The sequence below is a fragment of the Sorex fumeus genome, unplaced genomic scaffold (genome assembly GCF_029834395.1).
Source record: "Sorex fumeus unplaced genomic scaffold, SorFum_2.1 ptg000110l, whole genome shotgun sequence".
Lineage (NCBI taxonomy): Eukaryota > Metazoa > Chordata > Mammalia > Eulipotyphla > Soricidae > Sorex > Sorex fumeus.
The window spans coordinates 1098702-1126674 of NW_026606167.1; the positions used below are offsets into that span (position 1 = coordinate 1098702).

A 27973-nucleotide genomic window follows, 5' to 3' on the forward strand; every position below is an offset into this window, starting at 1 on the left:
CACTGCCCACCCGCCTGCCCGCCTCTGCCGGTGGCACCGGGTTTCACGTTTCTACATTTGTGGGGGCTGACGAGTATTTTATAAATCTCATTTAGATACTTGGAGAAACATTCAGCCTTTTTTTAAAAAAAGAGAAAAAGAGAAGATTCTTTTCCGACTTCTTTTTCTGGGCTCAGAACTTCTTTGCTACAGGCCCTATCTGGGCGTAGCCCTCCTGCCCCCCCACCTCCTCAGCCCCGTCAGGACCCGCACAACCCCTCCGTCCCCTCAGGAGCCGGTGGGCAGGTGACGGTGATGTGCAGCCACCCCCATGACCCCACACGTGACGGTGCCGGGGGGCTGCGGGGCAACCCCGGCCAGAGCTCGTGCTGTGGGGGCTGCGGGTCTCTGACTCCGAGGTGAGGTCTCTAGATTGGAAGCGCCCCCCCCCCCAGCCCTGTACAGGGGCCTGCGGGCCGCCTCGTGACAGACAGTCCTGGGGGGGATCCCAAGTCTGGCAACCCCAGTCATGGCCGCCGGCAGGCCCTAGAGACCCAGACACAGTCTCGGTGCTCACAGCACCTGGTTTTAGGACGACAAAGCACAGACCCTGTTTTTTACAGAGCCAACTCCTGGCGACCCCCAGGGAGGTGACCGGGGCACTCCGGGGGCGGTCCCGAGGCTGAGCATGACGGGTGTCAGGTGACCCTGACGTCAGCCTGTGAAAGGACCCTGCCCCTCCCCGCGGGCATGGCGACTTGGGCAGGATGGACAGTCTGGGCCTGGGTCGTCCACGGGAGAATAAAGTGGAGCTTCTACAACTCGACTTCTGGTCATGTGTGGTCTTTGCGCGAAACAGGTGCCTCAACGCAGGCCAGGCTGGACAGGTGGCTGTCAGCTGACCCGGAAGCTGTTGGTCAGACCCAGTGACCTGAGCAGCAGGCACTGCCCGCTGCTGCTGGTGAGCTCCTGTTGGAGAACCACCCACGTGAGGACAGGCCTGCCAGGATCGCCCACAGCCCATCCACTTTAGGTGCAGTGCCCAGGCCCCTGCTGACGGTGTCCATGAGGGGACAAGTCAGTCCACAGCTGGCCCCAACACAGGTGGCCCTCAGAGGGAGCAGTGACAGGGAGGGAGGGGTGTGCACACACTCAGACCACATGTGCAGAGTCCGTGACCACGTATCTCGTGTGCGCATAGACCTGAGCACGCACGCACACAGCGTGTGCATGCGTGTGCACATGACAGGCGGGCAGACCCCCATCCCCCACCATGCACTGTCCCTGCTCCAGCCAGCAGACCCTGCTGGTGGCCACTGCCCTGTCCAGCACCTCCTCGGACAGGAGCTGGCTCAGGCTGGGGCCAGATGGGCCAGGGGGATATGAGCATGGCTGGGCCCGCACGGGGGGTGACACATGACAGGTGTCCCACTGCTGCCCCTTTGCTCATCCATCCTGGGGGAGGAACCAGTCTGGCTGTGTCCCCAGCCCTAGGCCGGGCAGAAACAGCCCCTACTGCCCACGGGGGGTCCAGCCTGCATTTGTGCGAGGCCATGTCCAGCCTGTGCCTGGGGTGACACAGCCACCGCACAGGACCCAGCCAGGCTGCACCTCGGGCATCATCCCCAGGCCCAGCACTGCCTGCCCAGAAATGGTGGCCGTGTGAGGAATCCTGACCCCTTTTCCCCACCTGGGCATCCAGGGAGGGGACTTGAGGGGGCTCATGATCAAATCGTGCCTTTCCTGTAAACAGCCACCAGGACGGCTCGTGATGTGACCTGCAGACCAGTGTGGACACAGCACTGAGACCTTCAGGCAGGGTGCAGGATGCAGGGGCCAGATGCAGGGACAGTGGGAGGGCACTTGCCTTGCATGTTGCTGACCCGGGTTCGACCCCTGGCACCCTGTAGGGTCCCCCGAGCTCTGCCAGGAGTGACCCCGGAGTGCAGAGCCAGGCGTCAGCCCTGAGCAGTGTCAGGGGACAGGACGTGAGGGGAGTCTGGCTCGGAGCGTGGGGGTCAGGAGCCTGCAGGTGGACGCCAAGGTACAAGACACAAGCGGCAGGGCCAGGGCCCGCCTGCGACACCTCCCACCCATGGCATCGCCAGGTGCAGCCCAAGCAGGAGCCAGAGCACCGCCTAGGGGGACTCGGGAGAGGCAGATGCAGACCAGGAGCCATGGGGGCCGAGTCCCCGGTGCCGCGGGTCAGAGTGGGGTCCCTGTGGGCCGGGGGAAGCACTGCCCAGCACCCCAGGCACGGCCACAGCCTTCCCCACGAGAGTGACAGAATATAGTCAGCTCCCCGGAAGGAGAAGGAAGCAGAATGTGGGAATCGGCGGGCAGGGCGGGCATTGGGGCTCGGCATTTTCTCATGAATTTTCTTCAAACTTAGCAGAAAGTGAGAACAAGAAACAAGGAAGGGCGAGGGGAAGGGAAGCCTGGCCCCCTCGTGGGTCCCTGCACACCGCCCGGGGGCGCAGCCACGAGGGGAGGCTGGACTTGCTCTGTGATCGATGGAGCCAGGGGAAAGGAGGGTAATTATGTAGAAAATGTGAGCGGCCCCATTTGCCAAATTGCCTTAATTGCAATCCGAGTGCACACAGAGCGTCTGGCAATTAGACACTTGCTGAGCTGGGGAGGCTACTCGGTGCCCCTCGGACTATTCCAGCAAAGACGCTTCTCCACACGGGAGCCCGCCCACCCAGGTGGGCACTGCCCCGCACGCAGCACACCAGGCACATGGCTGCTCTTTCCAGCCCGTTTCCATGAGTGAACCGTGGATGCTGCGGCGGGGACATCCAGAACATTCTGCACGGGTCTCCCTCCTAACCCGGAGCGGGAAGAACTGACCACAGACTGGCCGCCCAGCCCCCCAAAGAACAACAGTCCCCATCCGTGACTCCAGAGAATGCTCCAGAATGCACCAGGGTTGCCCCAGCACCCCTCAGCCGGAGGAAGAGAGGGGGGCGCCCAGCCAGACCAGCAGAGCCAGGCCCAGGACTGCCGCAGGTCGCCAACAGAACCGGGCCCCTGCTTGGGCAGCCCAGGCGCTGGGAGGAAAGAGGCACCAAGGCGAGCTCCTCTTGGGCTGCAGGGACAGTACCCGGAGCTGTGGAGGGAGGGGAGAGGGGGATGGGACAGGAGAGGGGAGGGGGTGGGAGGGGGAAGGGAATGAGGGGGGAGGAGCAGGAGCTCCTGCTCCTGCACCTGCTCTGCATCTGCTGCTCCTGCTCCTGCTCCTGCTCCCGCTCCTGCTTCTTCTCCTGCACCTGCACCTGCTCCCTCACCTGCTTCTTCTCCTGCACCTGCGCCTGCTCCTGCACCTGCTCCCTCACCTGCTTCTTCTCCTGCTCCTGCACCTGCACCTGCACCTGCTCCCTCACCTGCTTCTTCTCCTGCACCTGCTCCTGCTCCTGCACCTGCACCTGCTCCCTCACCTGCTTCTTCTCCTGCACCTGCTCCTGCTCCTGCACCTGCTCCTGCTCCTGCCCCTGCTCCCTCACCTGCTCCTGCTCTTGCACCTGCTCCTGCTCCTGCTCCTGCACCTGCACCTGCACCTGCTCCTTCACCTGCTCCTGCTCCTGCACCTGCTCCCTCACCTGCTTCTTCTCCTGCACCTGCTCCTGCACCTGCTCCTGCTCCTGCCCCTGCTCCCTCACCTGCTCCTGCTCTTGCACCTGCACCTGCACCTGCTCCTGCTCCTGCTCCTGCTCTTGCACCTGCACCTGCACCTGCTCCTGCTCCTGCTCCTGCTCCTGCACCTGCACCTGCTCCCTCACCTGCTTCTTCTCCTGCACCTGCTCCTGCTCCTGCACCTGCACCTGCACCTGCTCCCTCACCTGCTTCTTCTCCTGCACCTGCTCCTGCACCTGTGCCCAAACCTGTGTCAGCACCTTCACCCGCAGTGTGGATGGAGGCAGAGCTGAGGGGGATGCCACTGCCAGGAAGCCCCCAGCAGATCCTCCACTCTGGGGCCTGACCACCCCCTGGCCCCGCCTGCGGCTTCCTCCTGGCTACCCACTGGAGGTGGGCGCAGCCATGTGAGCCCCCATTCTGGCCAGGCTGGCCTCATGCTCCATGGCTGAGGCACCTGGCCTGTGCCTGGCCCTCGTTGCCGGCCTGCCTTGCAGGAGGAGGGACCCTGTCAGAACAGGCTGGGGCGTGCTGAACCAACCACGGGCCTCTCTAGGGTGGCGTTGAGGCAGGGGCACCCACCTGGCCACTTTGCACCTGCAGCCAGTCCCCGCCTCGGACCCCAGACCCCGCCCACGAATCCCAATCCCCACCCCGAGATGCCGCCCCAAGGACCCCCAATCCTGCCCTCAGACCCCAGTGCCCCCCAGGACCCTGGGCCCCAGACCCTGCCCCAGGACCCCCGGAATCCTGCCCCTAGAGACCCCAATCTCCCTCATGCCGGCGTGGACCCCCTCTCCGGCTCTGTCCTGGAGCCATGCCCGAGGCCAGTGTGTGGTCCAAGCTGGTCACACGCCCTCCCGCCTCCATGGAAAAATCTCCCAGTGGCCATGGTACATGCTGATTAGGCCCGTGCTGGGGTGACGCGTCACAGCTGCACCAAGGGGCAGGTCACCATCTGCCCGTCTCAGCACGAGACTGATCTACCCATGTGGTGAGTGAGGGGGAGCCGGGAGCCCCCCTGCAGGCAGCTCCTTACCCTGCCTCCAGTCCTCCCAGCGGGGGTCCCAGTCTGGGCCACACCAAGGGACAAGATGCGGGGGGTGGGGGGGCGAGGTCGTGGGGTGCAGGAGCTGGGAAGGGGCCAGACTCGGCACACTGGGGACCCACTGCACTCCAGCCCCGGAGTGAGCTGAGATCTGGGGGTCCACCTGCTCTGCGCGGGATCCAGCCCCCCTTTTCCCCGCAGCCCAGAAACTCTCACTTCTGGTACGGCTCTGGGACGGGGAGGGCTCGGGCGTCCCGGTCCCTCTCTAGCGGGAGGCAGAGCCCCAGAACCGTCCTGAACTCAGCACCAAGGCGGCGGGCTAGACATCACCTGTGCTCCTGCACCTGCTCCCTCATTCCACCCCCCCACTCCTGCTGCGTCCCTCCCTCCCAGGGGATGTTGGTGGGGGTGCCCGCAGCAGGGGCCAGGCGGGCTGCCGGTTCCCGCGCCCCAGCCCGTCTGCGCTCCCGCGTCCGGCTCCGCGGGGTACACGCAGCGCCGGGTGGGGAGTCCAGAGCTGGGACGCGGGACACGCCAGGGGCCGGAGCGGGTTGGGACGCGGGGGTCGGGGCCAGGGGCTCGGGACTCGGGGACCAGTGGTGTGGGAACCCGCACAGGGGCCGGGGGCGCGGGGTAGGGGGCTTGGGCCGGGGCGCGGGGCCCGGAGTGCACTGACCAGCGCGCGCGGACCGGGGTATGGGGACCCGGGCAGGGGCCGGGGACGCGGAATCGGGGACTTGGGGCGTGGAACTGGGGCGCGGGGCACCGGGTCGGGGGAGCGGGGCTGGGGACTCAGCGCGCGGGGCTGGGGCACGGGCGACGGGCGCGGACCGGGGGTGCGGGGCTGGGGTCGGGGACGCAGGGTCGGGGGCAGGGGCGCGGGGTCGGGGTCGTGGGCAAGGGGCCCGGGGCTGTGGGCGCTGGCCGGGGCGCGGAGCGCTGACCAGGGCGCGGACCCGGGCGCGGGCCGGGCAGTGCCGCGGCGCTGGGCGCGGCGGGGAGACCAGCAGCGGGTCCCCCGCCCGGGGGCGGCGCGGGGCGGAGCCAGCGGCCGGGCGCCCCCGACGGCGGGCGTGGCGGGCTGGCGGCGCGATAAGAGCCGCGGCCGCGCCGCCCAGCGCAGCGAGCGGAGCCCGAGCCTTGAGCGCGGCGGGGCGCGGGGCGGGAGCGCAGGAGCGAGCCGGGGCGCGCAGGTAAGGCTGCCCCCGCGCCGGGCCTTTCCTCGCACGGGGCTCGAGCGTCTTGGACCTCGAGGGCTGCGGGCCGAGGGGCATCCGGCCGGCCGGCACCGTCGGGGCACCGCGTCCCGGGGAGCGTGGCGTCTCCAAAAGTCGCTGGCTGTCGCGCGCGCGCGCCTTCGCGCTCGAAGGCGTCCAGAGCCGAGCGCCCGTGGGTCTGGGGTCCCTGCCTGGCTCCCTAGGGGTCGGGAGTCTGCCTGTGGCTGGGGCTCGGCGGCCCGGGTCTCTTGGCGAAGAGGCTAAGCAGGACCGGCCGGGGCGCAGACGCTGGAGACCCCCGCCCCCACCAGCCTCGCCGCTGCTGGCCCGAGATCGCTGACTCCTCGTCTCTGGCACGGGGCTGGCGCGGAGCGAGGGCCCAGCCCCCACCCGCAGCGTCTCTGGGGCTCAGTGAGGAAGGGGTTTGGGGACCGCTTGAATCTGGTGCCTGAGGTGTCGGGCCCTCAGGAAGGTCGCTCAGTCGAGCCCCCCCCCATCCCCTCCTTCCGAGCTCGCCCCGGGGAAGCTGCAGCAGAATCTTCTAGTGTGAGAATTTCTTCAAACTCCGGCGGGCACAGCTCCTCTAGGCAGTGCCTGGCTGTGTCTTGCACTAACCGCGTGCATGTGACATCGCGCACGTATGTGAGCGTGTGTGGGCATGTGGGTGGTGCATGCTGTGCATGGATGTGTGTGAGCATGTGGACATTGCATGCACGGGCATGTAGCGTGTGGACAATGCATGCTGTGTGGGCATTGCATGCATATGCTGCATGCACACACGTGTGTTACATGTGTGTTGTGCTATGCTGTGCTATGCTCTGTTGCATCTGCACACTATGCATTCACGTGTTGTGTACATGAGTGTTGCACTTGCTTGTTGTGTTACGTGCACATGTGTTGCGTGTGCACATGTGTTGCATGTGCATGTGTGTTGTGTGTGCACTGTGTTGTTTGTGCAGCAAATACACATGTGTTGCATGAGCACGTGTGTTGTGTGTGCACTGTGTTATATGTGTAGCATATGCACATGTGTTGCATATGCACATGTATTGCATGTGTGTTGTCTATGCACGTGTGTTGCATGTGCCCATACGCTGCCTGTGCGCGTGTTTGTGTGCACTGTGATGTGTGTGAGTGTATGCGCATATATCGCATGTGCACATGTATTGCATGTGCATGTACACCCGTGTTGTGTGTACACGTGTGTTGCAGGTACACGTGTGTTGCGTGTGCACGTGTTGTGTGTGTGTACCATCATTACTCAGGCACTGGGAGAGGTGTGTTCTGCCCTGCGAAGCCCCCGCCTCTGCCATGCCCCTCCTGCCCCTGTGGCCAGACCCTTGAGCCTGCGTCTGCTGTGTTTGCTCCCCTGCAGACCCAAGGAAGGTGTGCGAATCTGTCCGGACTGCCCATGAGTGTCAGCAAATGCCCAGTGGCCCTGATGTCCCCCGTGGTGGCCCCGGCCCAGGAGCCCAACCCCATGGGACCCAAGGCGGTAGAGCTGGTCCTGGTCAAGGAGCAGAATGGGGTGCAGCTCACCACGTCCACCCTCATCAGCCCTCCCCACACACCGGCACAGCCCCCGGAGAGGGAGACCTGGGGCAAGAAGATCGACTTCCTGCTCTCGGTCATCGGCTTCGCCGTGGACCTGGCCAACGTGTGGCGCTTCCCTTACCTGTGCTACAAGAACGGTGGAGGTGAGGCTGAGCCCACGGGCCCCCTCTGAGACAGAGCCCCCGGGAGTTGCACTGGTCATCTGCCCCCAGCACGCACCTGTTCAGTGGGCGGTGCAGACACCCCTGCGAATGGGGTGCCTATGGCCACAGACAGAGGGGGCTGGAAGGGCTGCCCGAGGCCCCGGGGAGGAGGCAGGAGAGGCCTGGGGGGGGGAGGCCCTGCAGCCTCACACTGGGAGGGTCTGTGGGCCCCCGGGCAGGCTGCCAGCTGCTGTCCTTGGCAGTCCTTGTCTGCCTCCCCTGCACTGCCCGGGCCCTGCCTTGAGGCACAGCTGTGGCCTGGCCCCTCCCGGCCCCCTATCTGGGGAATGCCGCCGGTGCCCTGGAGTGCGGTCTGGGGGTCCCTCCGGGAGCTGCAGCTGGCCCGGCACCCCCACAGGTGCCTTCCTGGTCCCCTACCTGCTCTTCATGCTCATCGCGGGCATGCCGCTGTTCTACATGGAGCTCGCGCTCGGCCAGTTCAACCGTGAAGGCGCCGCGGGTGTCTGGAAGATCTGCCCCCTCCTCAAAGGTAGGCGCCCCGGGACGGATCCCCTCGGCCTCAGGCTCTGCCCAGGCCCGTGACCGAGGGCCCCTCTCACCAGCCCACCCAGTCTCAGGGGTGCCGAGTCGCCGCCTGGGCCAGAGGTGACTGGAACCACCAAGCCAGAGTGGGCTCCGTTGTCGCAGGACCTGCTCCCGACCGTGACGGTCACCTTCAGTGAACGTCCCCCCCTCCTGCCCCGGCACGGCAGGCCCTGTGTGCCCTACACACCTCCCACGCTCACCTCCCTGCTCTCACCTCCTGTTCTCACCTCCCTGCTCACAGTCCTATTCTCACCTTCCGCAAACTCCTCCCAGTCTCACCTTCCTCCACACACCCCCTATTCTCACCTCCCTGCTCACACCTCCTGTTCTCACCTCCCTGCTGACTCCTGCTCTCACCTCCTGTTCTCACCTCCCCGCTCATACCTCCTGCTCTCACCTCCCCGCTCATATCTCCGGTTCTCACCTCCTCTTCTCACCTCCCTGCTCATACCTCCTGCTCTCACCTCCTTGGTCACACCTTCCCGCTCACTCCTCCTGTTCTCACCTCCCTGTTCTCACCTCCACCCATGCCTCCCGGTGCCCTGTGTCCTTATCTCTTTCCCTGGATGTCCAGTGGGGCCTCTGGGGACCTTTCACAATCAGGGTGTGTGTGGGTGCTCAAGCCCCATGCGAGCTAGCCACTCCAGAATTCCCTCAGGCTTCAGGCAACTCCCTTTGAGCTGTGCGTGTCCAAGTGTGACTGCCAGGGCCACACCTTCGCCAGGCTCCCCACCAGTCCCAGCCATACTCACAGGCAGACGGGGTAGCCGAGGGGGTGTCGAGCAGCCGCTGGCTTCTGCTCCGCTGCTGGGAGGGCTTCTAGGGCCCAGGCCTCCTTCCTGTGATAGGGTAGACCCAAGAGCAGTGTAGACGTGCGACATTATTCAGGGGGCCTGGGCCCCTTATGCCACGCATGGACAGTCTGTCCCAGCAGTGGTGGGGAGTGGGAGGCTTCTCCTCAGTGTGTGGGCAGGCCCAGCCTGCAGGGCTTGGACCTTCCTGTCTCAGAGATGGCGGGCCCTGTGGACTCGGCTCCCTTCTGGAATCTTCTATGGGCTGGGCCTGCTGCCCTGGAGCTCCGGGTGGAGTTTTGCAGAGCCTGTATGCAGGCCGGGGGGGCCTTTGGGGACGCTGAAGCCACAGAAACAGCTCCTGAACTTTGGACGTGCACCCCACACAGGCCGCTGGGCAGAGATCAAAGCCGGCGAGCGGCACCTTGAAGGGAAGTTTGTGCCCAGGGAACGGTGCCCGGGGCTGTGGGCTGCCACTGACAGGCTGCCTGCAGGAGGCCGTGGAAGGGTCTGGTTGGCGTCAATCCCCAGGTTCTGAAGGACAGTTGGATTGTGAAAGTCGAGGCAGGCATCTTCCAGCCGCCAGCCTCGGGGCCCTGCATGGAGCTTCCAAACCCCACTCAACCCTGGAAGCCAGCGAGGGCGCACACCATCCCCAGCTTCCTTCCTTTGACCCGCTCTTTCTGGAGAAGGGTTGCCAAAGGCCAGCGCCACCCTCACGGCCACCAGCCACTCTCCCAGACACCCCCGGCCGCCAAGCACTCTCCTGGGCTCCCTGGCCTCCAGCCTTCCTTGGCCCTATGCAGGAGCCATGTGGGCACCAGCGTGCCGCATTGTGCGTCTTCCACTGCCACCCAGGAAGTGCCCGAGAAAGAAAACAGCTTCTCTGAGGGTTTGGCTATGCTCCTGTCCCTCCTGGACACAGGCGGGTGGGACGGGCTGCAGCAGGGGTGGGCGCCAGTGAGCCTCAAAGTAGCCCCAGGGAGTCCTCTGCATACAGCTCCGGGGCTGCAGGACAGCGCGTGAGCTCTCCAGTCACAGGGATGGGACAGTGCTTGTCCCCCATGAATACCGGAGCACCAAGGCCACGAGACAGGGCTCCCCACACCTCTCACTTGCTGCCACGGGAGACGCAGTCTCCCCGTGCCCCTTGCCTGTTGCCACGGCTCCTCTCTCTAGTCTTTGGTTCCCAGCAGCCAAGCCCCCTCCAAGACTGATCCCTGATTCCCGTGACCCTGGGGTCAGCTCTCAGCAGTAGGTCCTCCTGGCTTCAGACAACCCTGAACAATCTCGGAAAGTGGGGGCAGGTCTAATAGGGCCTGGCTGACGTGGATCACATGGGGGTCCTGGGTGAGTGGTTCACTATGGGGGGGTGGTCCTGGTTGCTGGGGTGGCCACGGGCAGACAGATGGTTATGAGTAGCCTTGTCTGCCCTGTGACCCTGGATGAAACTTATTGTCCCTCAGTGCTCTGGGTGACCCTTGAAGACCTGAGACATGCCGGCCCCCAGGTGCCTGTTGGCATGGATGTCCCTGGGGCCTCTGAGTGGTTTGGGTTGTCTGTGTCCCCCACATGTCCCTGGTGGTTCTCTGTGGCCTGGTGGCCCTTGTGCCCCATGGAGGGGGCTGGTGGCTGGGTTTTGCACGAGGCCCAAGCTGAGCACATGTGCTGGGGGTCAAGCTTGTCCCTGGCCTTGATGGTATCAAGGGGCCGAGTGCCGAGCAGTGACACCTGCCCGCTCTCCCAGGGGTGGGCTTCACTGTCATCCTCATCTCGCTCTACGTGGGCTTCTTCTACAACGTCATCATCGCCTGGGCGCTGCACTATCTCTTCTCCTCCTTCACGCTGGAGCTGCCCTGGACCCACTGCAACAACACCTGGAACAGCGCCAACTGCTCCGACGCGCGCGCCAACGCCAGCGACGGCCTCAATGCCAGCTTCCGGGCCACGCCCGCTGCCGAGTACTTCGAGTAAGTGCCACCGTGGGGGCCCACGCACCCCTGGCTGCGTCCGCCTCCAGGAGGGAGACTTGAGCCAGAGGCTGACAGGTGGTGGCCACAGGCTCCTCCTCCTGGGCCCTGCACCCAGACTCTGCCCTCAGGATGTGGGGCCTGAGAGGAGCTGACTGGGTGGATGGGAGCAAGGGTGCAGGGTGAGGGGAGGGTGTGCACAGGCTGAGGGGAGGTTGTATACAGGGTGCAGGGTGAGGAGAGGGGGAGCAGGGTGAAGGGAGGGCTGTGCAGGGGTGCAGGGTGAGGGGAGGGTTGTGCAGGGGTGCAGGGTGAGGGGAGGGTAGTGCAGGGATGGCAAGTGAGGGACCCCAGGAGCCATCTTCCACGTCCATGATGGCTGCCCTTCAGGGGGTCATCTTCATTTCTCTGTCTGCATCTGGCCCTGGCCTGTGACTGGACGTGACGCGGTCCGCTCTAGGGCAGTGTGGGACAGGCCTGCTCTGGCTGGGTGTGAGCCAGAGTTAGGCCGGTCTCCCCGACCCCAGCTGCGTTCCCAACCCTGCCCTCCCTGGCATCCGAGTTGGCTGCCTGAGGTGCACGGACGCCTCCCAACAGAGGTGAGTCTGTGTGGCAGGTAGGCAGCGCGTATGCCTCTCTCTGGCCACCGCCTTCAGCCCAACGCCGCCGCCCCATCCCATGTCGAGGTGGTCTCGGACGCGCATGTCTGTCGCATGTCTCTTGGCTCGTCTGCCTTCCCAGGAGGAAGCCAGGCGCTGGGCTCCCACAGGACTGGAGCACATGCCCTGCGGCTCTGCTCCCAGTGGCATGGCTGGAATTCGCTCTCCTGGGCACACCCCACTCGGCCCTCCTGCCTCAGTCACTCCTGCGCCATGGGATTCTTACTAGTTCTGTTTTGTTTGTTTTTCCTGGTTTCTGGTCCTCACCCAGCAGTGCTCAGGGATTCCTCCTGCCCTTCCTGCTCTGGACAGTTAAATTTTTTGGGGGGGTCATACCCGGCTATGCTCAGGGGTTACTCCTGGCTCTGCACTCAGAAATTACTCCTGGCGGTGCTCAGGGGACCATATGGGATGCTGGGAATCGAATCTGGGTCAGCTGCGTGCAAGGCCCTACCCGCTGTGCTACTGCTCCAGCCCCTGGACACTTAATTTCTTACTGGGGGCCTCCCCAGTGCTGCTCAGGGCTCCGGGGTCACTTCTAGAGATACTCTGCCCGGTGTGGCCTGTGGATTTGGTGCTGGATCTAGCGTAGGGTGTGTCCAGCCGAGATCATCCGGAGCATCTCATGGCCCCGCAGTTACCCTTTCACCATCGCTGAGAGTCCGCTGAAGACAGAGCCACTGTCTTCATCGGACCCGCGTGGGTGTCCTGCTGCGGGTCCCACAGGGTCCCTCGCCCTGGCCTTCCAGGAAGCATGTCAAGGCGAGTGTGTTGAGCCTTATGCGTGGCTGCTTCCACGCCTTCCCCAGGGCACTCTGTGCCAGCCCGTAGACTCCCTCCCCGCCGCAGCCCACCCACCCTGCCTGAGGACTTCTCTGGGGCTCATGTCCTGCACCAGTGGCTTTGTCCTGTCCTGGTGCTGACGTCACGTCCTTTCCTGTCATGTCCAGCTTCTCCCTGCTGTGGCAGAGGGTAGCCACTGCTCCTCTGCATCCACGTAGTAACAGCCTCTGTCCGTGGTGACTCATGTGCGTGTGGACACAGCCTGTGTGTGGTGACTCATCTGTGTCTGCGGTGACTGAGTGTGGACATGCCTGTCTGTGGTGACTGGTCCATGTTCCTGTCTGTGGTGACTCAGTGTGGACACGCCTGTCTGTGGTGAGTGACTATGGAACATGCCTGTCTGTGGTGGCTGAGTGTGGACACGCCTGTCTGTGGTGACTGAATGTGGGCATGCCTGTCTGTGGTGAATGTGGATACGCCTATCTGTGGTGACTAAGTGTGTACATGCCTGTCTGTGGTGGTTGAGTGTGGACACGCCTGTCTGTGGTGAGTGAGTATGGAACATGCCTGTCTGTGATGACTGAGTGTGGGCAGGTCTATACCTGTGGGGATTGAGTGTGGACACGCCTGTCTGTGGTGGCTGAGTGTGGACACGCCTGTCTGTGGTGACTAAGTGTGTACATGCCTGTCTGTGGTGGCTGAGTGTGGGCAGATGTGTGTCTGTTGTGACTGAGTGTGGACACGCCTGTCTGTGGTGGCTGAGTGTGGGCAGGTGTGTGTCTGTTGTGACTGAGTGTGGACACGCCTGTCTGTGGTGGCTGAGTGTGGGTATGGCCTGTGTCACTGGTGACGCATGTGTGCACAGTGCGTGTGTGCTGGGCAGGCAACTGTGGGTTCTGCTCCTGGGTGTGTGACTTGCTGTGTCCTTAGGCACTACTGCTGACGGGGAATGGGGCCCCTCATGGCCAGGACAGCCATGTCCCCCAGGGGTCCTATGGTCTGGGGAACTGGGGCAGGTCCAGCCCTGCTCTGGTGGGGGGCCTGGGGCTCTGCCCAGTCTGTCCTGCCCCCATGCCAGCTTGGCCCTCGGCACCCCTGGCCCCTCGCCCACCCCCACCTGTGCCTTGCTGGGTGGTTCTGCCATCAGGTGCGGGACTAGCGGGGTCCCCCCACCTCAGAAATGGGAGCTGCGGAGTGTGAGGGGCCCTGCAGGGGACAGCTGGGCCCTGGGCCTGCCCTGTGCCCTGCGGAGTGACCGAGATTGGGCAATAGCCAGGCCTCTGTGCCGGGCTCCCCTCTCCCTTGGCCTCCACGGACAAGGCCAAAAGCCAGGTCACAGTGGGAGTTCTGTGAGCCAGCACCCTCCCTGGGGCCGTCACCTGGGCCTTCACCTTCCCCAACCCTCCTCCACCCTCCCCTCACCCTGCTTTGACCTGACCCTCCCCCAACCCTCCCCACCCTCCCACCAAACCTCCCCTGACCCTCCCCTGACCCTCCCCCACCTTTCCCAACCCTCCCGGACCCTCCCCCAACCCTTCCCTGACCCTCCCTGTCCTCCCCTGACCGTCACCTGACCTGACCCTACCCTGACCCTTCTCTGACCTTTCCCGACACTCTGCTGACCTTCCTTTGACCCTGCTTTCACCTGATCCTACACCAACACTCCCCTGACCCTACTTTGACTTGACCTTCCCTTGACCATCCCCTGTCCCTGCTTTGACCTGACCCTTCCCTGACCTTCCCCTGACCCTCTCCTGACCCTACTTTGACCTGACCCTCCCTTGACCCTCCCCCGACCGTCCCCATTCTCCCCTGACCCCACTTTGACCTGTCTCGACCCTCCCCTGACTGTACCCACCCTCCCCTGACCCTTCCCTGACCCTCCCCCTGCCCCTGCCCTGCCCCATCCCTGGGCCTGGTTCACTGGGCACTGGGGTCCTGGCTGGCTCTGTCAGTGGGGCTCACTGGAGGGCTGAGGAGGTGCCGGGACGGTGTGCCGGGGCGGGGGCGGGGGAGCCAAACCCTCAGTCCTTGTCCCTAGGCGTGCGGTCCTGCACCTGCACCAGAGCCGAGGCATCGAAGACCTGGGCCTACCCCGGTGGCAGCTCACGGCCTGCCTGGTACTCGTCATCGTGCTGCTCTACTTCAGCCTGTGGAAGGGCGTGAAGACCTCGGGCAAGGTCAGAGGGTGCAGCCATATGGCGGCAGGGCGGAGATGCAGCCATGTGGGGGGCTGGGTGGGAGTAGCCACGTGGGGGTGGGTTGGGGATGCAGCCACGTGGGGGCTGGGAGGCGCAGCCCTGTGGGGCCTCCCGTGGTGCAGTGACTGGCCTGCCCGCAGGTGGTGTGGGTGACGGCCACCATGCCCTACATGGTCCTGTTCGCCCTGCTGCTGCGCGGCATCACGCTGCCGGGGGCCATGGACGGCATCCGGGCCTACCTGAGCGTGGACTTCCACCGGCTCTGCGAGGCTTCCGTGAGTCTGGAGGGCCCTTGCGCTGGGTCGGGGGGGGGGGCAGCCGTGGGCTCTACTGTGTGCTCGCTGCGTGTGTCACGTGCTCACTCTGTGTGGTCATGCGTGTGCCACGTGCTCACCGCATATGTGTGCATTTGCTTACTGTGTGATCATATGCATGCCATATGCTCATTGTGTGTGGTCATGTGTATGCCATGTGGTCATCGTGTATGGTCATGCGTGTGCCATGTACTTGCCATGTGGTACCCATGTGTGGCGTGTGCTCACCTCTCTCCCGGGTGCTGTGTGCCCGCAGCAGGCTGTCATAGGCTCGAGGTCAGCCTACAGCTGCTGTCCAGCGAGTGTGATGCTCGTTCTGGGGGGGGGGGCGCACAGACACACACGGATGTGTCTGATGAGGATGAGGTCCCACCCCCTTGGGGCCACGTGGGGAGCATGGGGCCCACTGACCCACGTGCTTGGCTCCACGCAGGTGTGGATCGACGCGGCCACCCAGATCTGCTTCTCGCTGGGCGTGGGGTTTGGGGTGCTGATAGCCTTCTCCAGCTACAACAAGTTCACCAACGACTGCTACAGGTCATGCAGTGCTGGGGTGGGTGGGCACAGGGGCCAGCAGGCTTGGTGCCAGGCAGGGTCTATGCTTGGCACGGGGAGGTGACTTGGGGATCAGTGGGGTCAGAGGGAGTCTGAGGGTCAGTGGAGTCAGAGGGGACCCAGGGCCTGGGCTGGGGCTGAGCGGATGTGCGGTGTGCGGGGGCCAGGCGGGGAGGGGGGGCGCTGACCTTGTCCTGCCCTGTGCCCACAGAGATGCCCTCGTCACCACCTCAGTGAATTCGCTGACCAGCTTCTCCTCAGGCTTCGTGGTCTTCTCATTCCTGGGCTACATGGCCCAGAAGCACGACGTGCCCATCGGAGACGTGGCCAAGGATGGTGAGTCCAGCGCTGTCCCAAGGCCTCGCAGGGGCTGCCCCCGGTCCGGGGACCCTCAGGACACAGGCTGAGCAGAGGGCCCTCCTGACACGGTGGCCCAGAGAGGGAGCCCTCCCAGCGGCATGCATGCTTCAGGGGGCCAGGTGTGGGCCAGGTGAGCAGGGGTGCCGGGAGTCCAGGCACAGATCAGGAGGCCAGAGTCTCAGGCCGGGACCCTTGGGTTCTGCCCCTGGTCTGCCTGCAGGACTGTCATGGGCGGAAACACTGAGTGTCCGTGGGCAGGAGAGGCGGCCCCCACCCCACCCGCTGTTCCTAGGGCCCCCACCTCTGGTTGGGCAGTGGAACTTACTCCGGCCTTCATGGCCCCGTGCCTTGCTTTGCCCTTCACTGTGGTAAAGAGCAGACAGGGAAGCACAGCCTCGGCCGAAGTCAATATCGCTCACCCGACTCAGCTAGCAGACGCTGGGCCTGGTCCTGAGCCCAGACCGGGGTATCCATTGGGTCCGCAGGGCAGGGGCCCAGCAGGTTAAGTGGACTCGGTGGGCCTGGGGGGCTTGTCCGTTCCCATCTTTGGGACCATTTGAGGTCGCAGAACTGTTAAGAGAGCCCCCCGCACCTCGTCCACCCCAGAGCCTCCCCGGCCCTGTGTCCTCATGCGGGGTGGGGCCCTCCTGTGCGTGTCGTGGGCGCTCTGACTGCAGGTGGCATGAGGGTGTCCCTCACACCTCAGCCCCTCACTGTGCCCAGGACAGGAGCAGGGAAGAGCAGCTGTGGGCTGTGACGAGGGTGACACTGGTGACATGGGTGCCTGTGTGACCACAAATGATGGGGTGGGGTGCCAGTGGATGACTGTGGGTGACAAGGTGATGGGGTGCCTGTGGGTGACACAGGTGATGGAGTGCCAGTGGGTGACAAGGTGATGGAGTGCCTGTGGAATAGAGAGACTGTGGGTGGCTAGGTTACTGTATGATGGGGTGACACTGTGGGTGTGACTGACCACAGGTGTTGGGGTGACAATGCGGGTGAAGGTGTAACTGACCACAGGTGACAGTGTGACACTGTGGGTAAAGGTGTGACTGACCACAGGTGACAGTGTGACACTGCGGGTGAAGGTGTGACTGACCACAGCTGACAGTGTGACACTTCAGGTGAAGGTGTGACTGACCACAAGTGACAGTGTGACACTGCGGGTGAAGGTGTGACTGACCACAGGTGACAGTGTGACACTGTGAGTGACAGTGTGTCTGACTGTGGGTGACATAGCCTCTGCCCGCAGGCCCTGGGCTCATCTTCATCATCTACCCTGAGGCGCTGGCCACGTTGCCGCTGTCCTCGGCCTGGGCCGTGGTCTTCTTCATCATGCTACTCACGCTGGGCATCGACAGTGCCGTGAGTGTGGCGCGGGGCCCTCTGAAACCTCGCACCCTCCCTTCCTGATCCCCCAGCGCCCGAGGGCCGGAGCCAGGAGGCACTAGCAGGACTGAGACCTGGCCACTGAAGTCCTGTGTATGCATGTGTGCACGTTGACACGGGGATGGGCATGCATGTGTGCCCGTGTGTGTGCCTTGTGTGTCCGTGTGTATGTCTGCATGGGTACCTCCATATCTTTGCATGTGCAAGTGGGTCTTCCCAGGCTGCAGGTGCTGCTGCCTCCCTCAGCCGAGCCCTCCTGTGGGTCAGCCGAGACCCAGTCCCCCAGTGTGTATCCCCCAGGGGGGCCCTGGTGGTACCTGGTTGTCTCCACCTCCATGTCCCCATCTCAGCCACCACCCTGTGAAGAGGAGTGGAGTGTCCTGTGATGGCACTTCTGGGGAGGTGAAAGGCTGAGGGAGCAGCAGAGGCTAGCACAGGCAGCAGACAGGGAGACCTACAGGACGCCGGGAGAGTGGAGCACCCACGGGGCACCTGGAGGGATATCCCCGGGACAGCTGGATGAGGACTCACAGGGGTGCCCTAAGGGGTTACCCACGGGGCGCCTGGAGGGATACCCATGGGGAACCCAGAGGGATACCCACGGGGTGCCTGAAGGGGACCCATGGGGCACCCGGAGGGATACCCACAGGGCACCCGGAGAGATACCCATGGGGCGCCTGGAGGCTGGGAGGTAGCAGTGACGTGTCTGTGTGCAGATGGGCGGGATGGAATCGGTGATCACCGGGCTGGTGGACGAGTTCCAGCTGCTGCGCCGCCACCGCGAGCTCTTCACGTTGGCTGTCGTCCTTGCCACCTTCCTCCTCTCGCTGCTCTGTGTCACCAACGTAGGTCCAAGCCCGCGTGGACTTGCTCCAGCAGCTCCCCTGCCCTCCCCCAGGGTCCCTCAGGCAGGCAGATGCAGTAGCAGACAGCCTGCAGGGCAGACACCCCCCCCCCAGACCCTGCCCTGTGTGGCTTTGGGTGGCCTTCAGTCCTGTCTGCCCAGGGGGTCGCTTTTGCACAGAGGCCCGAGGCCTGCGGGTCCCTGGGCCCGGTGTGTTGGTGGCTGAGGCGCGTGTGGCCCCAGCAGCTCCGCTTCTCCAGGGCGGCATCTATGTCTTCACGCTGCTCGACCACTTCGCAGCAGGCACGTCCATCCTGTTCGGCGTCCTCATTGAGGCCATCGGCGTGGCCTGGTTCTATGGTGAGAACACTCCACTGAGTGAGCCTGTGTCAGCGGTGTGATCAGGGGCCATGTAATGGCCCAGTGAACTTGTGTGAGCCCATGTGACCATGTGGCATGTGTGAGCCCATGGGAGCGTGTGTGATCATGTGGCATGAAATAGTCCTGTGAGCCCATGAGAGTGTGTGATTGTGTGGCATGTGTGAGTCCATGAAAGCCTGTGAGAGCCCTGTGAGCCCTGTGAGAGCCTCGTGAGCCTGTGAGAGCCCTAGGAGCCCGTGTGGGTCTGTGAGAGGCCTGTGAGCCCTGTGGAAGCCCTATGAGCCCTGTGAGAGCCCTGAGAACCCTATGAGCCCTTTGTATCTGTGAGAGCCCTGTGAGAGCCCTGTGACCCCTGTGAGAGCCCTCTGAGCCCTGTGAACTGTGAGAGTCCTCTGAGAGCCTTTTAGAGTCCTGTGAGCTCGTGACAGCCCAAGTGAGCCTGTAAGAGCCCCGTGAGCCTGTGAGAGTCCTGTGAGCCCATGTCAGCCCATGTGAGCCTGTGAGAGCCCTGTGAGCCCTGTGAACTTGTGAGAGCCCTGTGAGCCCGTGAGAGCCCTGTGAGCCCTTTGAGTCCTTTGAGAGGCCTGTGATCCCGTGATAGCCCACGTGAGCCTGTGAGAGCCCTGTGAGCCCAGTGAGAGCCCTGTGAGCCCTGTGAGAGCCCTGTGAGTCCTGTAAGAGCCCTGTGAGCCCTGTGGGTGCTACTGCCTAGACATCTAGATGTGGTGTCTGGGGTGGTGGCTGGGTGGCCCCCCACATCTTCACTGACAGGGATGTTCCCCGGGACACAGGTTATGACAAGCCAACCATCCCCTGTGGGGTTCTCCCGCCTTCGGGAACCCCATCAGCTGGGGGCGAGGCTGCACCTTGCCCAGACAGAACTTCTGGAGATGGGGAGTGAGCCCACCTGCGGGAGGAGGCAGCCTATCTACACGTCAGAACCCAAGCCTGAGGCGCCCTGCTGTAGCCCCTCCTGGGACGCCCATTGTCACTCCAGAGAGGCCTCAGGAGCTCCCCCACATTCCCACACTCTCAGGCAGGCTGCCTCTCTGACTCTCATTCTCTTCTGCAAAGCGGGAATCTGGAAGCCCCCTTAGGGGTTACACCTGGGCCCTGCTTCATGTGGATGTCCTAGGGTGTCACAAATCCCACTCACGGGTACTCACGCCGTCTAGGACCCTATGTCCCGTTGGCAGGGCAGAGTCCCCTTTTCTGTCCCAGAGGAGGAAACGCCAGCCTGAGCTCTCACCTCCCTGAAGCAGCTCCACAGTGCTCGCTGGCCCCAGAGAAGTCTGCACAGGAGGAAACCCAGAGGCCACAAAGCAGCCAGGCCAGAGACAGCTGAGTGCACCCCCATAGGAGGCCCCCTCAGCAGATCCCCAGCAGATCCATGGCATGTTCCCACAGCAGATCCCCTCAGCAGATCCCCACAGCAGATCCCCCTCAGCAACTCCCACAGCAGATCCCCCAGCAGGTCCCCACAGTAGATACCCCCAGAAGATCCCCTCGCAGATCTCCCCAGAAGATACCCCAGCAGATCCCCCACAGCAGATCCCCATGCAGGTCCCCACAGCAGGTCACAATACATCCCTCAGCAGATCCACAGCAGATCCTCAGTAAATCCCATAGCAGATTACCCACAGCAAATCAACATTAGGTTGCCACAGTAGGTTCCCACAGCAGATCCTCCCAACAGATCCACAACAGGTCCCCACAGAAGATCCCCTATAGCAGATCCCCACGGCAGGTCCCTCCCAGTTGATCCACAGTGGATCCCCAAAGCATGTCCCTAGAAGATCCCTCACAGAATATCACAGAATATTCTCCCACAGGCCCCCGCAGCATGTCCCCAGCAGATCCATAGCAGATCTTCTGGAGCAGATCCCACACCGCAGATCCCACAGCCAATCCCCACCAGATCCCCCACTAAAGATCATCTGAAGCAGAACCTGTCACAGGTCCCTACAGCAGATTCTCTATAAAAAATTCTGCAGCAGATCCTTGCAGTAGATCCCCCACAGAGATCCCATGGCAGGTCCCTGCAGTAGATCCCCTTATCAGGGCCCTACGTTAGATCCCGTAGCAGATCCTCCACAGCAGGTCCCCACAGCAGGTCTGCAGACAGACAAACTCCCTCCAGTGCCAGCCTGCAGTACCCAGAGAAGATGTTGGGGGCACTGAATGCTGAGAGGCCAGGCCTGAGGACCCTGGGAGTGTGGGGTGGGGTCTGCAGTCCTGCAGGGATCTGGGAGCTGTGTCAGCCGCCAGCCTGACCCTGCGGCTGTATCCTGCAGGTGTGCGCCAGTTCAGCGAAGACATCAAGCAGATGACGGGGCAGCGGCCCAGCCTCTACTGGCGGCTCTGCTGGAAGTTTGTCAGCCCCTGCTTCCTACTGGTAAAAGCCCCACATCACTGCCCAGGCCAGGGTGCCTGCCACGGCTCACCCAGTACCCCTCGCCCACGTCCCCCCCGCCCCGCCTGCTGGGTCCCACCCAGTACCCGGTGCCCACATCCCTCCCCTGCCCGCCAGGTCCAGAGTGGTACCTCTGGGTTTGCTGCATGAGCTGCATTGAGGGGTGGCTGGGATGGGCCCCGGGCTGTGGAGTGGGGCCCAGGCCTGGGATTCTGTCCCTGTGGTGGTTGCCCTCTCCCGGGTTGTCCCTTCCAGGTGGCACCGCCATAAGAAGAGTGATTCTGCCTGAGGGCAAGAACAGATGCAGCCCTGGGGGCATAATTAGTGGGTGGGCTGAGCACCGCCCCTCACAGAGAGGGCCCTGGGGCCTCTCTGCCTGGCTCCCTGCCCTACAGTTCTGCCCGCCACTCAGCACCCAGGGTGGGGGGCAGGGAGCAGCCTGGAGCCTGGGCCCGTGTTCTAGGTAGCCAGACCCTGGGCCAGTTCTGTGGGGAGGAGGGCGTGGGCCGCACTAGTCGGTCTGTGATCTGTTTGGGGGGACCTTGCTCTCCTGACCTTGGAGGGGAGGGAGAACCCAGCTGACCCTGGTAGTACACATGCCATGGGTGTGGATCACATGTAAGCATGTAGCGCACATGTAGGAGCCATGGAGGCCTGCAGATGGGCTGGTCTCACATGAGGGCCCACATCACATGGAACATGCCTTACACAGGCACATTGACACGTGACATGTTTGCATGAAGGGGAGAAGTTGTTGATAAGGGGCCTCTAGGGAATGAAAGTGTGTCCCCTTGAACCCTGCCCTGCCCTGAACAATTGGCTGCTGTGGTGGCTTTGAGGTCTGACCTGGTAGCTCAGCAAGCAGCACAGTGGCCTTGGTCCAGGCTTCAGGTCTCACCAGGTCGTTGTGCAGACTTAGACCTGGACTTTCACTTGATCTCTGTTGGGCTGTCTTGTTTTAAGCAAGAATGAAGTTGTAGGGGGTGATATGGGTGGGTGAATGGATAGGTGAGTGAGTGGATGGATGGATGGATGGATGGATGGATGGATGGATGGATGAGTGGGTGGATGGGTGGATGAATGGGTGAGTGGGAGGATGGGTGGATGAATGATGGATAAATTGGTGGATAGTGGATGGATGTTTGGATGGATGATGGATGAATGAGTGGATAGTGGATGGATGGTTGGGACGGATGGATGGATGGATGGGTGGATGGATGGATGGATGGATGATAGATGGTGGGTGAAAAGATGGCTGACTGATGGGTGGATGGATGGATGGATGGATGGGTGTTGGGATGGGAAGAAATGGATATCAGGAGCAGAGCGTCACATGATGCAGAAAGGGGAGGGGGCATGTGTTCCCACTGTGGTCCCTCCCCAGGGTACTCCGAGCTCTTTCTGACAAGTGTCATCACTGGTTGTATACAGGCAGGTGCCCCTGATCATAGAAGCTTCTGGAGGAGTCAGGAATGTTCCACTGGGAAGTAGCACCCCTGGGAGGGCACTCACTGCCCTCGATGAGCAGTGAGGACTGAGTGCCTGGATCCCTGAGTGTGTGCCAGGCGAGGCACCCAGCCTCACTCGGCACCCAGCCCTGCCCCTCCCGAGTGCCCTACCAGGCACTCAGCCCTCACCCACCTGCCCTACCCCTTGTTTCAGTTCGTGGTTGTGGTCAGCATCGTGACCTTCCGGCCCCCACACTACGGGACCTACGTGTTCCCTGACTGGGCCAACATGCTGGGCTGGACCATTGCTGCCTCTTCCATGTCCATGGTGCCCATCTACGCCGCCTACAAGCTCTGCAGCCTGCCCGGCTCTGTGCGGGAGGTGTGTGTGAGACGTCCCTCCTACCGTGTGCATGTCCCAGTGGGCACCTGCAACGACCCCAGCGGCGGGAGTGAGCAGCACAGCGCCGTGTGTGCACACATGTTCACCCTGCACACATGTGCTCCTGTGTGCCCGTGTCTGCGTGTGACTGTGCAGGCATGTACTATCTGCTGTGTACGTGTGTGCATGCTGGCTGGTGTGTCTGCATGTACCTACTGTGCACATGTGCATCTATGTGTGCATTTGCTGCTGTGTACGTGTGTGCTTCAAGAGTCTGCACATGTGTGTACAGATTGTGTATTGGTAAGTACAGACTTTTACTGTGTATCTGCCCATGTGCCCCCCGTGTTGTGTGGCTGTTCTTTCAGTCAGAGGTGCTGAGATAGAAACCTGAGAGGAATTCTAAATTGGTCCAGAGGGCTACCCGCTGATGGTCCCAGCCTCTTTCATTTACCATCCCAGTAAAAGGTAAAGGTAAAGGCCCTCCCGTTGATCGTCGATTTGCTCGAGCGGGCCCAGTAACGTCTCCATTGGAGACTTTGTTGTTACTGTGTCTGGCATATCGAGTACTCTCGGTAGCTTGCCGGGCTCTCCGAGAGGGGCGGAGGAATCGAACTCGGGGCGGCCATGTTGGCCGCTTGTAAGGCGAACGCCCTACCGCTGTGCTATCGCTCCAGCTCCCCAGTATACACCTCTAATGAACTCAATACAGAGAAGTCATGGGGGGGAGGGGTGGCAGGAGGGGATAGCAGAACATCAAAGAATACTTTGTTCTGTCCAGTCTATAAACAAAATGGTCAGCAGTCTCGGGGAGGAATGCAAGGCCAAGCTGCCGGCTCCAAAAGTTACACCCCTGCACCTGGAGTGATAAGAGGGGTGAGAGAATGTCTGCCTGGGATCCGGGAGGGAAGGCTGCTTCTCTGTTATATGAGAATTTAGACTGAGGCCAAGAGAGCAGAGGGAAGGGATGTTAGCCCTTTCCAGGTCAGTCAGTACTTCGCCCATGGTCATGGGTCCAGGGTCCTGCCCGTTGGCGGGTCAGTCTCCGAGGACTCGTCTTCTACCCTGGCTGGACACAGACACCCTCGTGCGCGGTGTGTGGCGAAGTGGAAGGGGCCATGCCAGGAGGATGCCAGGGTCTTGGGCCACCAGGAGGGGTCCTGCCCGTAAGGTGGGAGACAGGCCCCGGGGGCCTCAGGGGCTGGCATACAGGTGTTGGGGGTGTATTTGAGCTCAGGTCAGAGATGTGGGCATGGGCATGGGGGCGCTGCTGCCGTCCCTGGCAGCCTTACCCAGAGGCCATGCCAAGGAGCGGCTGCCACCCCGTGTGGGCACGAGGCTCTGCACCTGTCCCATGCATGCATGTGCCTTCCCACGTGTCCTGTGTGCATGTGTGTTGCCCACATGTGCAGTGTGTCTGATGTTCACACATGCGTGGCTGTCTGTGTGCACTTGTGTGTGTCTGAGTTGGGGGTGGGGTGCTGCTGGACGCAACCTGCGTGCCAAGAGACCAGGCCTACACCCGAGGGATTGCGGCTCTGTGGGACCCCCACAGAGCCCCCTCCCTCGCTGCTTCCCTTCCAGAAACTGGCCTGTGCCATCACGCCCGAGAAGGAGCGGCAGCTGGTGCAGAGCGGGGAGGTGCGCCAGCTCACGGTGGGTGCCGCTGGTGGAGAAGTGCCCGGGAGAGGAGGGGGCAGAGGGCCGTGGGCGGGGCTGAGCAGGCCGCTGGAAACAGCCCGGGGGGAGCAGAGCCCGGAGGGGCAGCAGCTGGGCCAAGGCCAGGCACCCCCATGACCACGTGGAACCCAACCTCTCTGCAGGGCACACGCGGCCAACAGCACTGTGTGCCAGCCCCCACCTGCGCCCTTCCCGTGCTCTGGGCGCAGGTGCCCCAGCTGCCCCTGTCTGCTCTCGCACCCAGTCCCGTGGGCACTCGCTCCTGCTCACTTCCTCTCAGTGGCTTTGAACTGGACATGCATCACCTCTCAACTTAGCTGTGACAGTCGTGCAGAAACCTCCTGCACACCCTTCTCACCTGTGTGCCCTCCTCTCTCCTGCCTGCACACCCTCCTCTCCCCTGCCCGCACGCCCTCTCTCCCCTGCCCACACGCCCTCTTCTCCCCTGCCCGCACGCCCTCCTCTCTCCTGCCCGCACGCCCTCCTCTCTCCTGCTCACACGCCCTCTCTCCCCTGCCCACACACCCTCCTCTCTCCTGCCCACACACCCTTTTCTCCCCTGCCCGCACGCCCTCTCTCCCCTGCCCACACACCCTCTTCTCTCCTGCCCGCACGCCCTCCTCTCCCCTGCCCGCGTGCCCTCCTCACCCCTGCCCGCGTGCCCTCGCCTTTCCCTGCTGTGCTGCAGTCTCCTCTCTAGTGCTCCTCTCTATCACTGGGTTACTGGGACTCCGCAGGCTGAACACAGGAGGTGCAGGGAGAGCCCCCTGCTAGGGGGCCTGTTGTCCCTGTGCTCCATCCAGACCTTGTCTCAGTGTGGACACGAGGCCCTGGCTCTTGTCCCGTGGGTCTCTCGGCAGTGTGCGCGGCCGCTGCTGCCGTTCTCCCCCAGCCTCTCCTGTGGTCTCTTGACTCCTGCTCTGCAGGGAGCTGTCCATGTCAGCCAGAGCCTTGGTGGGTGCCACACTACCCAGTGCGTCTGTGCAGCCCTCTGCACTGCACCCGTGCTGCCTGCTTCTCCAGCACCTGTCCTGGGACTTAGCCCTGCCAAGAATGCTGCGGCCTGTGTATTGCCAAGTGCCCTGCGCTGGCCCTGTGTCTGGGAGCTTTTAGTCACCTGTCCCAGCTCTGTGGCTCTGTCTGTGCCCTCTGCACCTGCTACCTCCTCACACCACACGCTCAGCCTCCTGGGGGCTTCCTGCAGCGTGGACGTACGTGGCCTTTCCCGTGGCCCACATGCCGGCCAGCTGGCCATGGTTCCGGCTGCCGCCGTTGCCTGCGCCCCGGTGCAACGCCCCCCCCCCCCATGCATGGTCTCACGCCCTGCGGCATGTGGCCATGCTGCTCGGGCTCCTGCTTGCTACAGTGGGCAGTGCTCCTGTGCCCAGAGCAGATGCACTGCCATGCTCACTCAAGCCTGCCTGGAACTGCCGCTAGGCTGGGAGGGATGCTGTGTGGAGGGGTGACCCACCCTGCAGCGAGACCCTTCTGCCTGCCCCAGCTCCACTGCAGCACAAGGACCAGCCGTGGGGCTGGGGCAGCCGGTTCCTTTTGCACCTGTGTCCAGTGGGTAAAGGGGGGTGCTGGCCCCAAGCTCCTCCCCATCCCGCAGTGTCCCTGTCCCTCCTGTGCTTGCCACTGGACAGCCAGGCCCCCGTGCAGTGCAGTCCAGTCCCTGGGTGACAGGAGAGGGCTGAGACATCAGGGTCAACCCCCTTCCCCACAACAGTGCAGGAAGCTGCTTCCTGCCCTCCTCTGGGCCAGCCTGCCCGCCCCACTCCTCTCCTCCTTCCCTCCTATTCTGCCCTCCCCTTCCTCTGTCCTCCCTCCCCTCTCCTCTTCTCCCTTCCCTTCCTCTCTCTTCCTCCCCCACTCTGCTGGGGCAAGTGCAGAGGCAGAGGATACATAGGGCGGGACTGGCTGTCCATGGCCTTGGGAGCAGCTGAGTGGGCTGCCCTGCCCACCCCCGCAGGGCCGAGCAGCTGGGGCAGGCCCTCCCCTTTGTGATCCTCTGCTCTCCTGCAGCTCCGTCACTGGCTGGTGGTGTGAGTACAGCCGAGGCTCAGCTCGCTGGAGGTGACCAGCCAGACTCACTTCCCGGGACGAGGCCCCACGCGGCACACGCTGCAGGAGAGTCCTCATCTGTCTGCGTCCTCTTCTGTCCCCTGTCCTACCTCTGTGGCACCTTCCCACAGCTGCCGTCCCCCAAGCACAGGCCCCATCAGGGAGCTGCTGTCACCAGAAGCCCCACTGCGTAGCTGGGTCTGCAGTGCTTGGGTGTGTGTCCAGGGCAGGTGGAGGGGCCCGGCACCCACCTGCCCTCAGGGCGGACACTCCGAGCACCCCACCGGCTCCTCCTCGTCTCTGAGAAGAACACTGGATGGGGAGCTGGCCCTGTTCCCTCATCAGCCCCGTCTCTGGCGCTGCAGGCACAGACCCCCGTGCACCCTCAGCTGCAGAGCTTCTGGGGGCCGTGGGCGGCCTCGGGGGGCTACAGCCCTGGGTCACACCTCACCACAGCGCGGGAGGGACGTCCTGCCGACCCTGAGCCCCGCAGTCCCTGCGCAGGGCTGGGTGGGAACGGGGGGCTGGCCAGGAGGCCGTCCTGTGCAAGGGCTGCAGTGGGCGCGGCGCCCCCCTCCCGGGAGCCGTGCTGCATGCCCAGCCTGTGTCTTCCCTGTGTCGTCCCCCATAGTCACTCTGTGCAGGCCTCCCGACAATAAAGACCCCCTGGGAATTGCCGGCTCCGCCTGTCTTGCTGCCAGCCTTGGCACTGCCACACCCATTCTCTGCCATACCCTGTCAGGCCACGCCCACCCATGGACCACGCCCGTCGTTGCCACGCCCACCCTGGGCAAGCCAGGCCACTGGCCACGCCCATTCTCTACCACACCTTGTCGTCGCCACGCCCACTCCGGCTCACCACCAGCCCGCTGGCCACGCCCACCTCATGCATCGCCACGCCTACCCTGGGCCGGCTGACCACGCCCACTCTGCCACACCCCCGTCATCGCCACGCCCAAACACCTGCTGTATCTATTCCCCCCACCCCACCCCCTGACTGGAAGGAACGGCAGGGCCAGGGTGCGCTGGGCCAGCTCCTTTGGCCTGGACGTCCCCAGAAGGCACCCTCGCAGGAGGGCAGACCCCCGAGTGCCCGATCCCCGCCCACCCCCGCACCGCTCCCTGCCCACCTTCCCGTTTCTGGGCCTCTGCTGGGGAATGTCTGGGCCAAGGGTCCGGGCTCCCGGCTTGCGCTTCATCTCAAGACTCAGGGACCACCCCAGCAACGTGTGCCCCTGGCTATGGGGACAGCACCCACCCACCCAGCCCCAGGGTGTGAGGCAGGGCCGGGCAGGGGGATTTAATGGTGCAGGAGGAGTGGGGAGAGGGTGGGGCGATTTGACCCTCACAGTCTGTGCAGCCTTGTCCTGGCCAGCATGTGTGTTCCTGTCCCTGACCCCATCATCTGTCCCTATCTCCGTCGCTCAGGTCGTGCTGGGGTGGGGGCTGCACTCACAGGTCAGTGAGGACAGGGAGGATAACTCCCAGGGTGACCCAGCAAACACACGGTCACGAGGAAGCCAGGCAGGTGAGCTTGGGCCAAGGCAGCCGTCCAGCAT

General features: G+C 63.5%; 1 protein-coding gene across 1 annotated transcript; it reads left to right on the top strand.

Annotated features, from left to right (window-relative positions):
* The first annotated feature begins 5801 nt into the window (after positions 1–5801).
* SLC6A3 (solute carrier family 6 member 3) lies at positions 5802–27065 on the top strand. Its single transcript, XM_056135173.1, has 15 exons — positions 5802–5853; positions 7253–7574; positions 7993–8124; positions 10719–10941; positions 14425–14563; positions 14725–14859; positions 15332–15435; positions 15665–15789; positions 17066–17178; positions 17919–18047; positions 18307–18406; positions 20722–20822; positions 22503–22670; positions 24255–24326; positions 26376–27065. The coding sequence occupies exons 2-15, from the start codon at positions 7289–7291 to the stop codon at positions 26397–26399; spliced, it is 1851 nt and encodes a 616-aa protein (XP_055991148.1). The 5' UTR covers positions 5802–5853; positions 7253–7288; the 3' UTR covers positions 26400–27065.
* The last annotated feature ends 908 nt before the right edge of the window (positions 27066–27973 follow it).

Bases quoted from the DNA above. Each gene is read 5' to 3' on its own strand.
- SLC6A3 (XM_056135173.1), top strand. From the start codon at position 7,289: ATGAGTGTCAGCAAATGCCCAGTGGCCCTGATGTCCCCCGTGGTGGCC. The intron at 15,790-17,065 runs GTGAGTCCAGCG...CTCTGCCCGCAG, and splicing joins CGGAGACGTGGCCAAGGATG to GCCCTGGGCTCATCTTCATC. The intron at 18,407-20,721 runs GTGAGAACACTC...TGTATCCTGCAG, and splicing joins CGGCGTGGCCTGGTTCTATG to GTGTGCGCCAGTTCAGCGAA.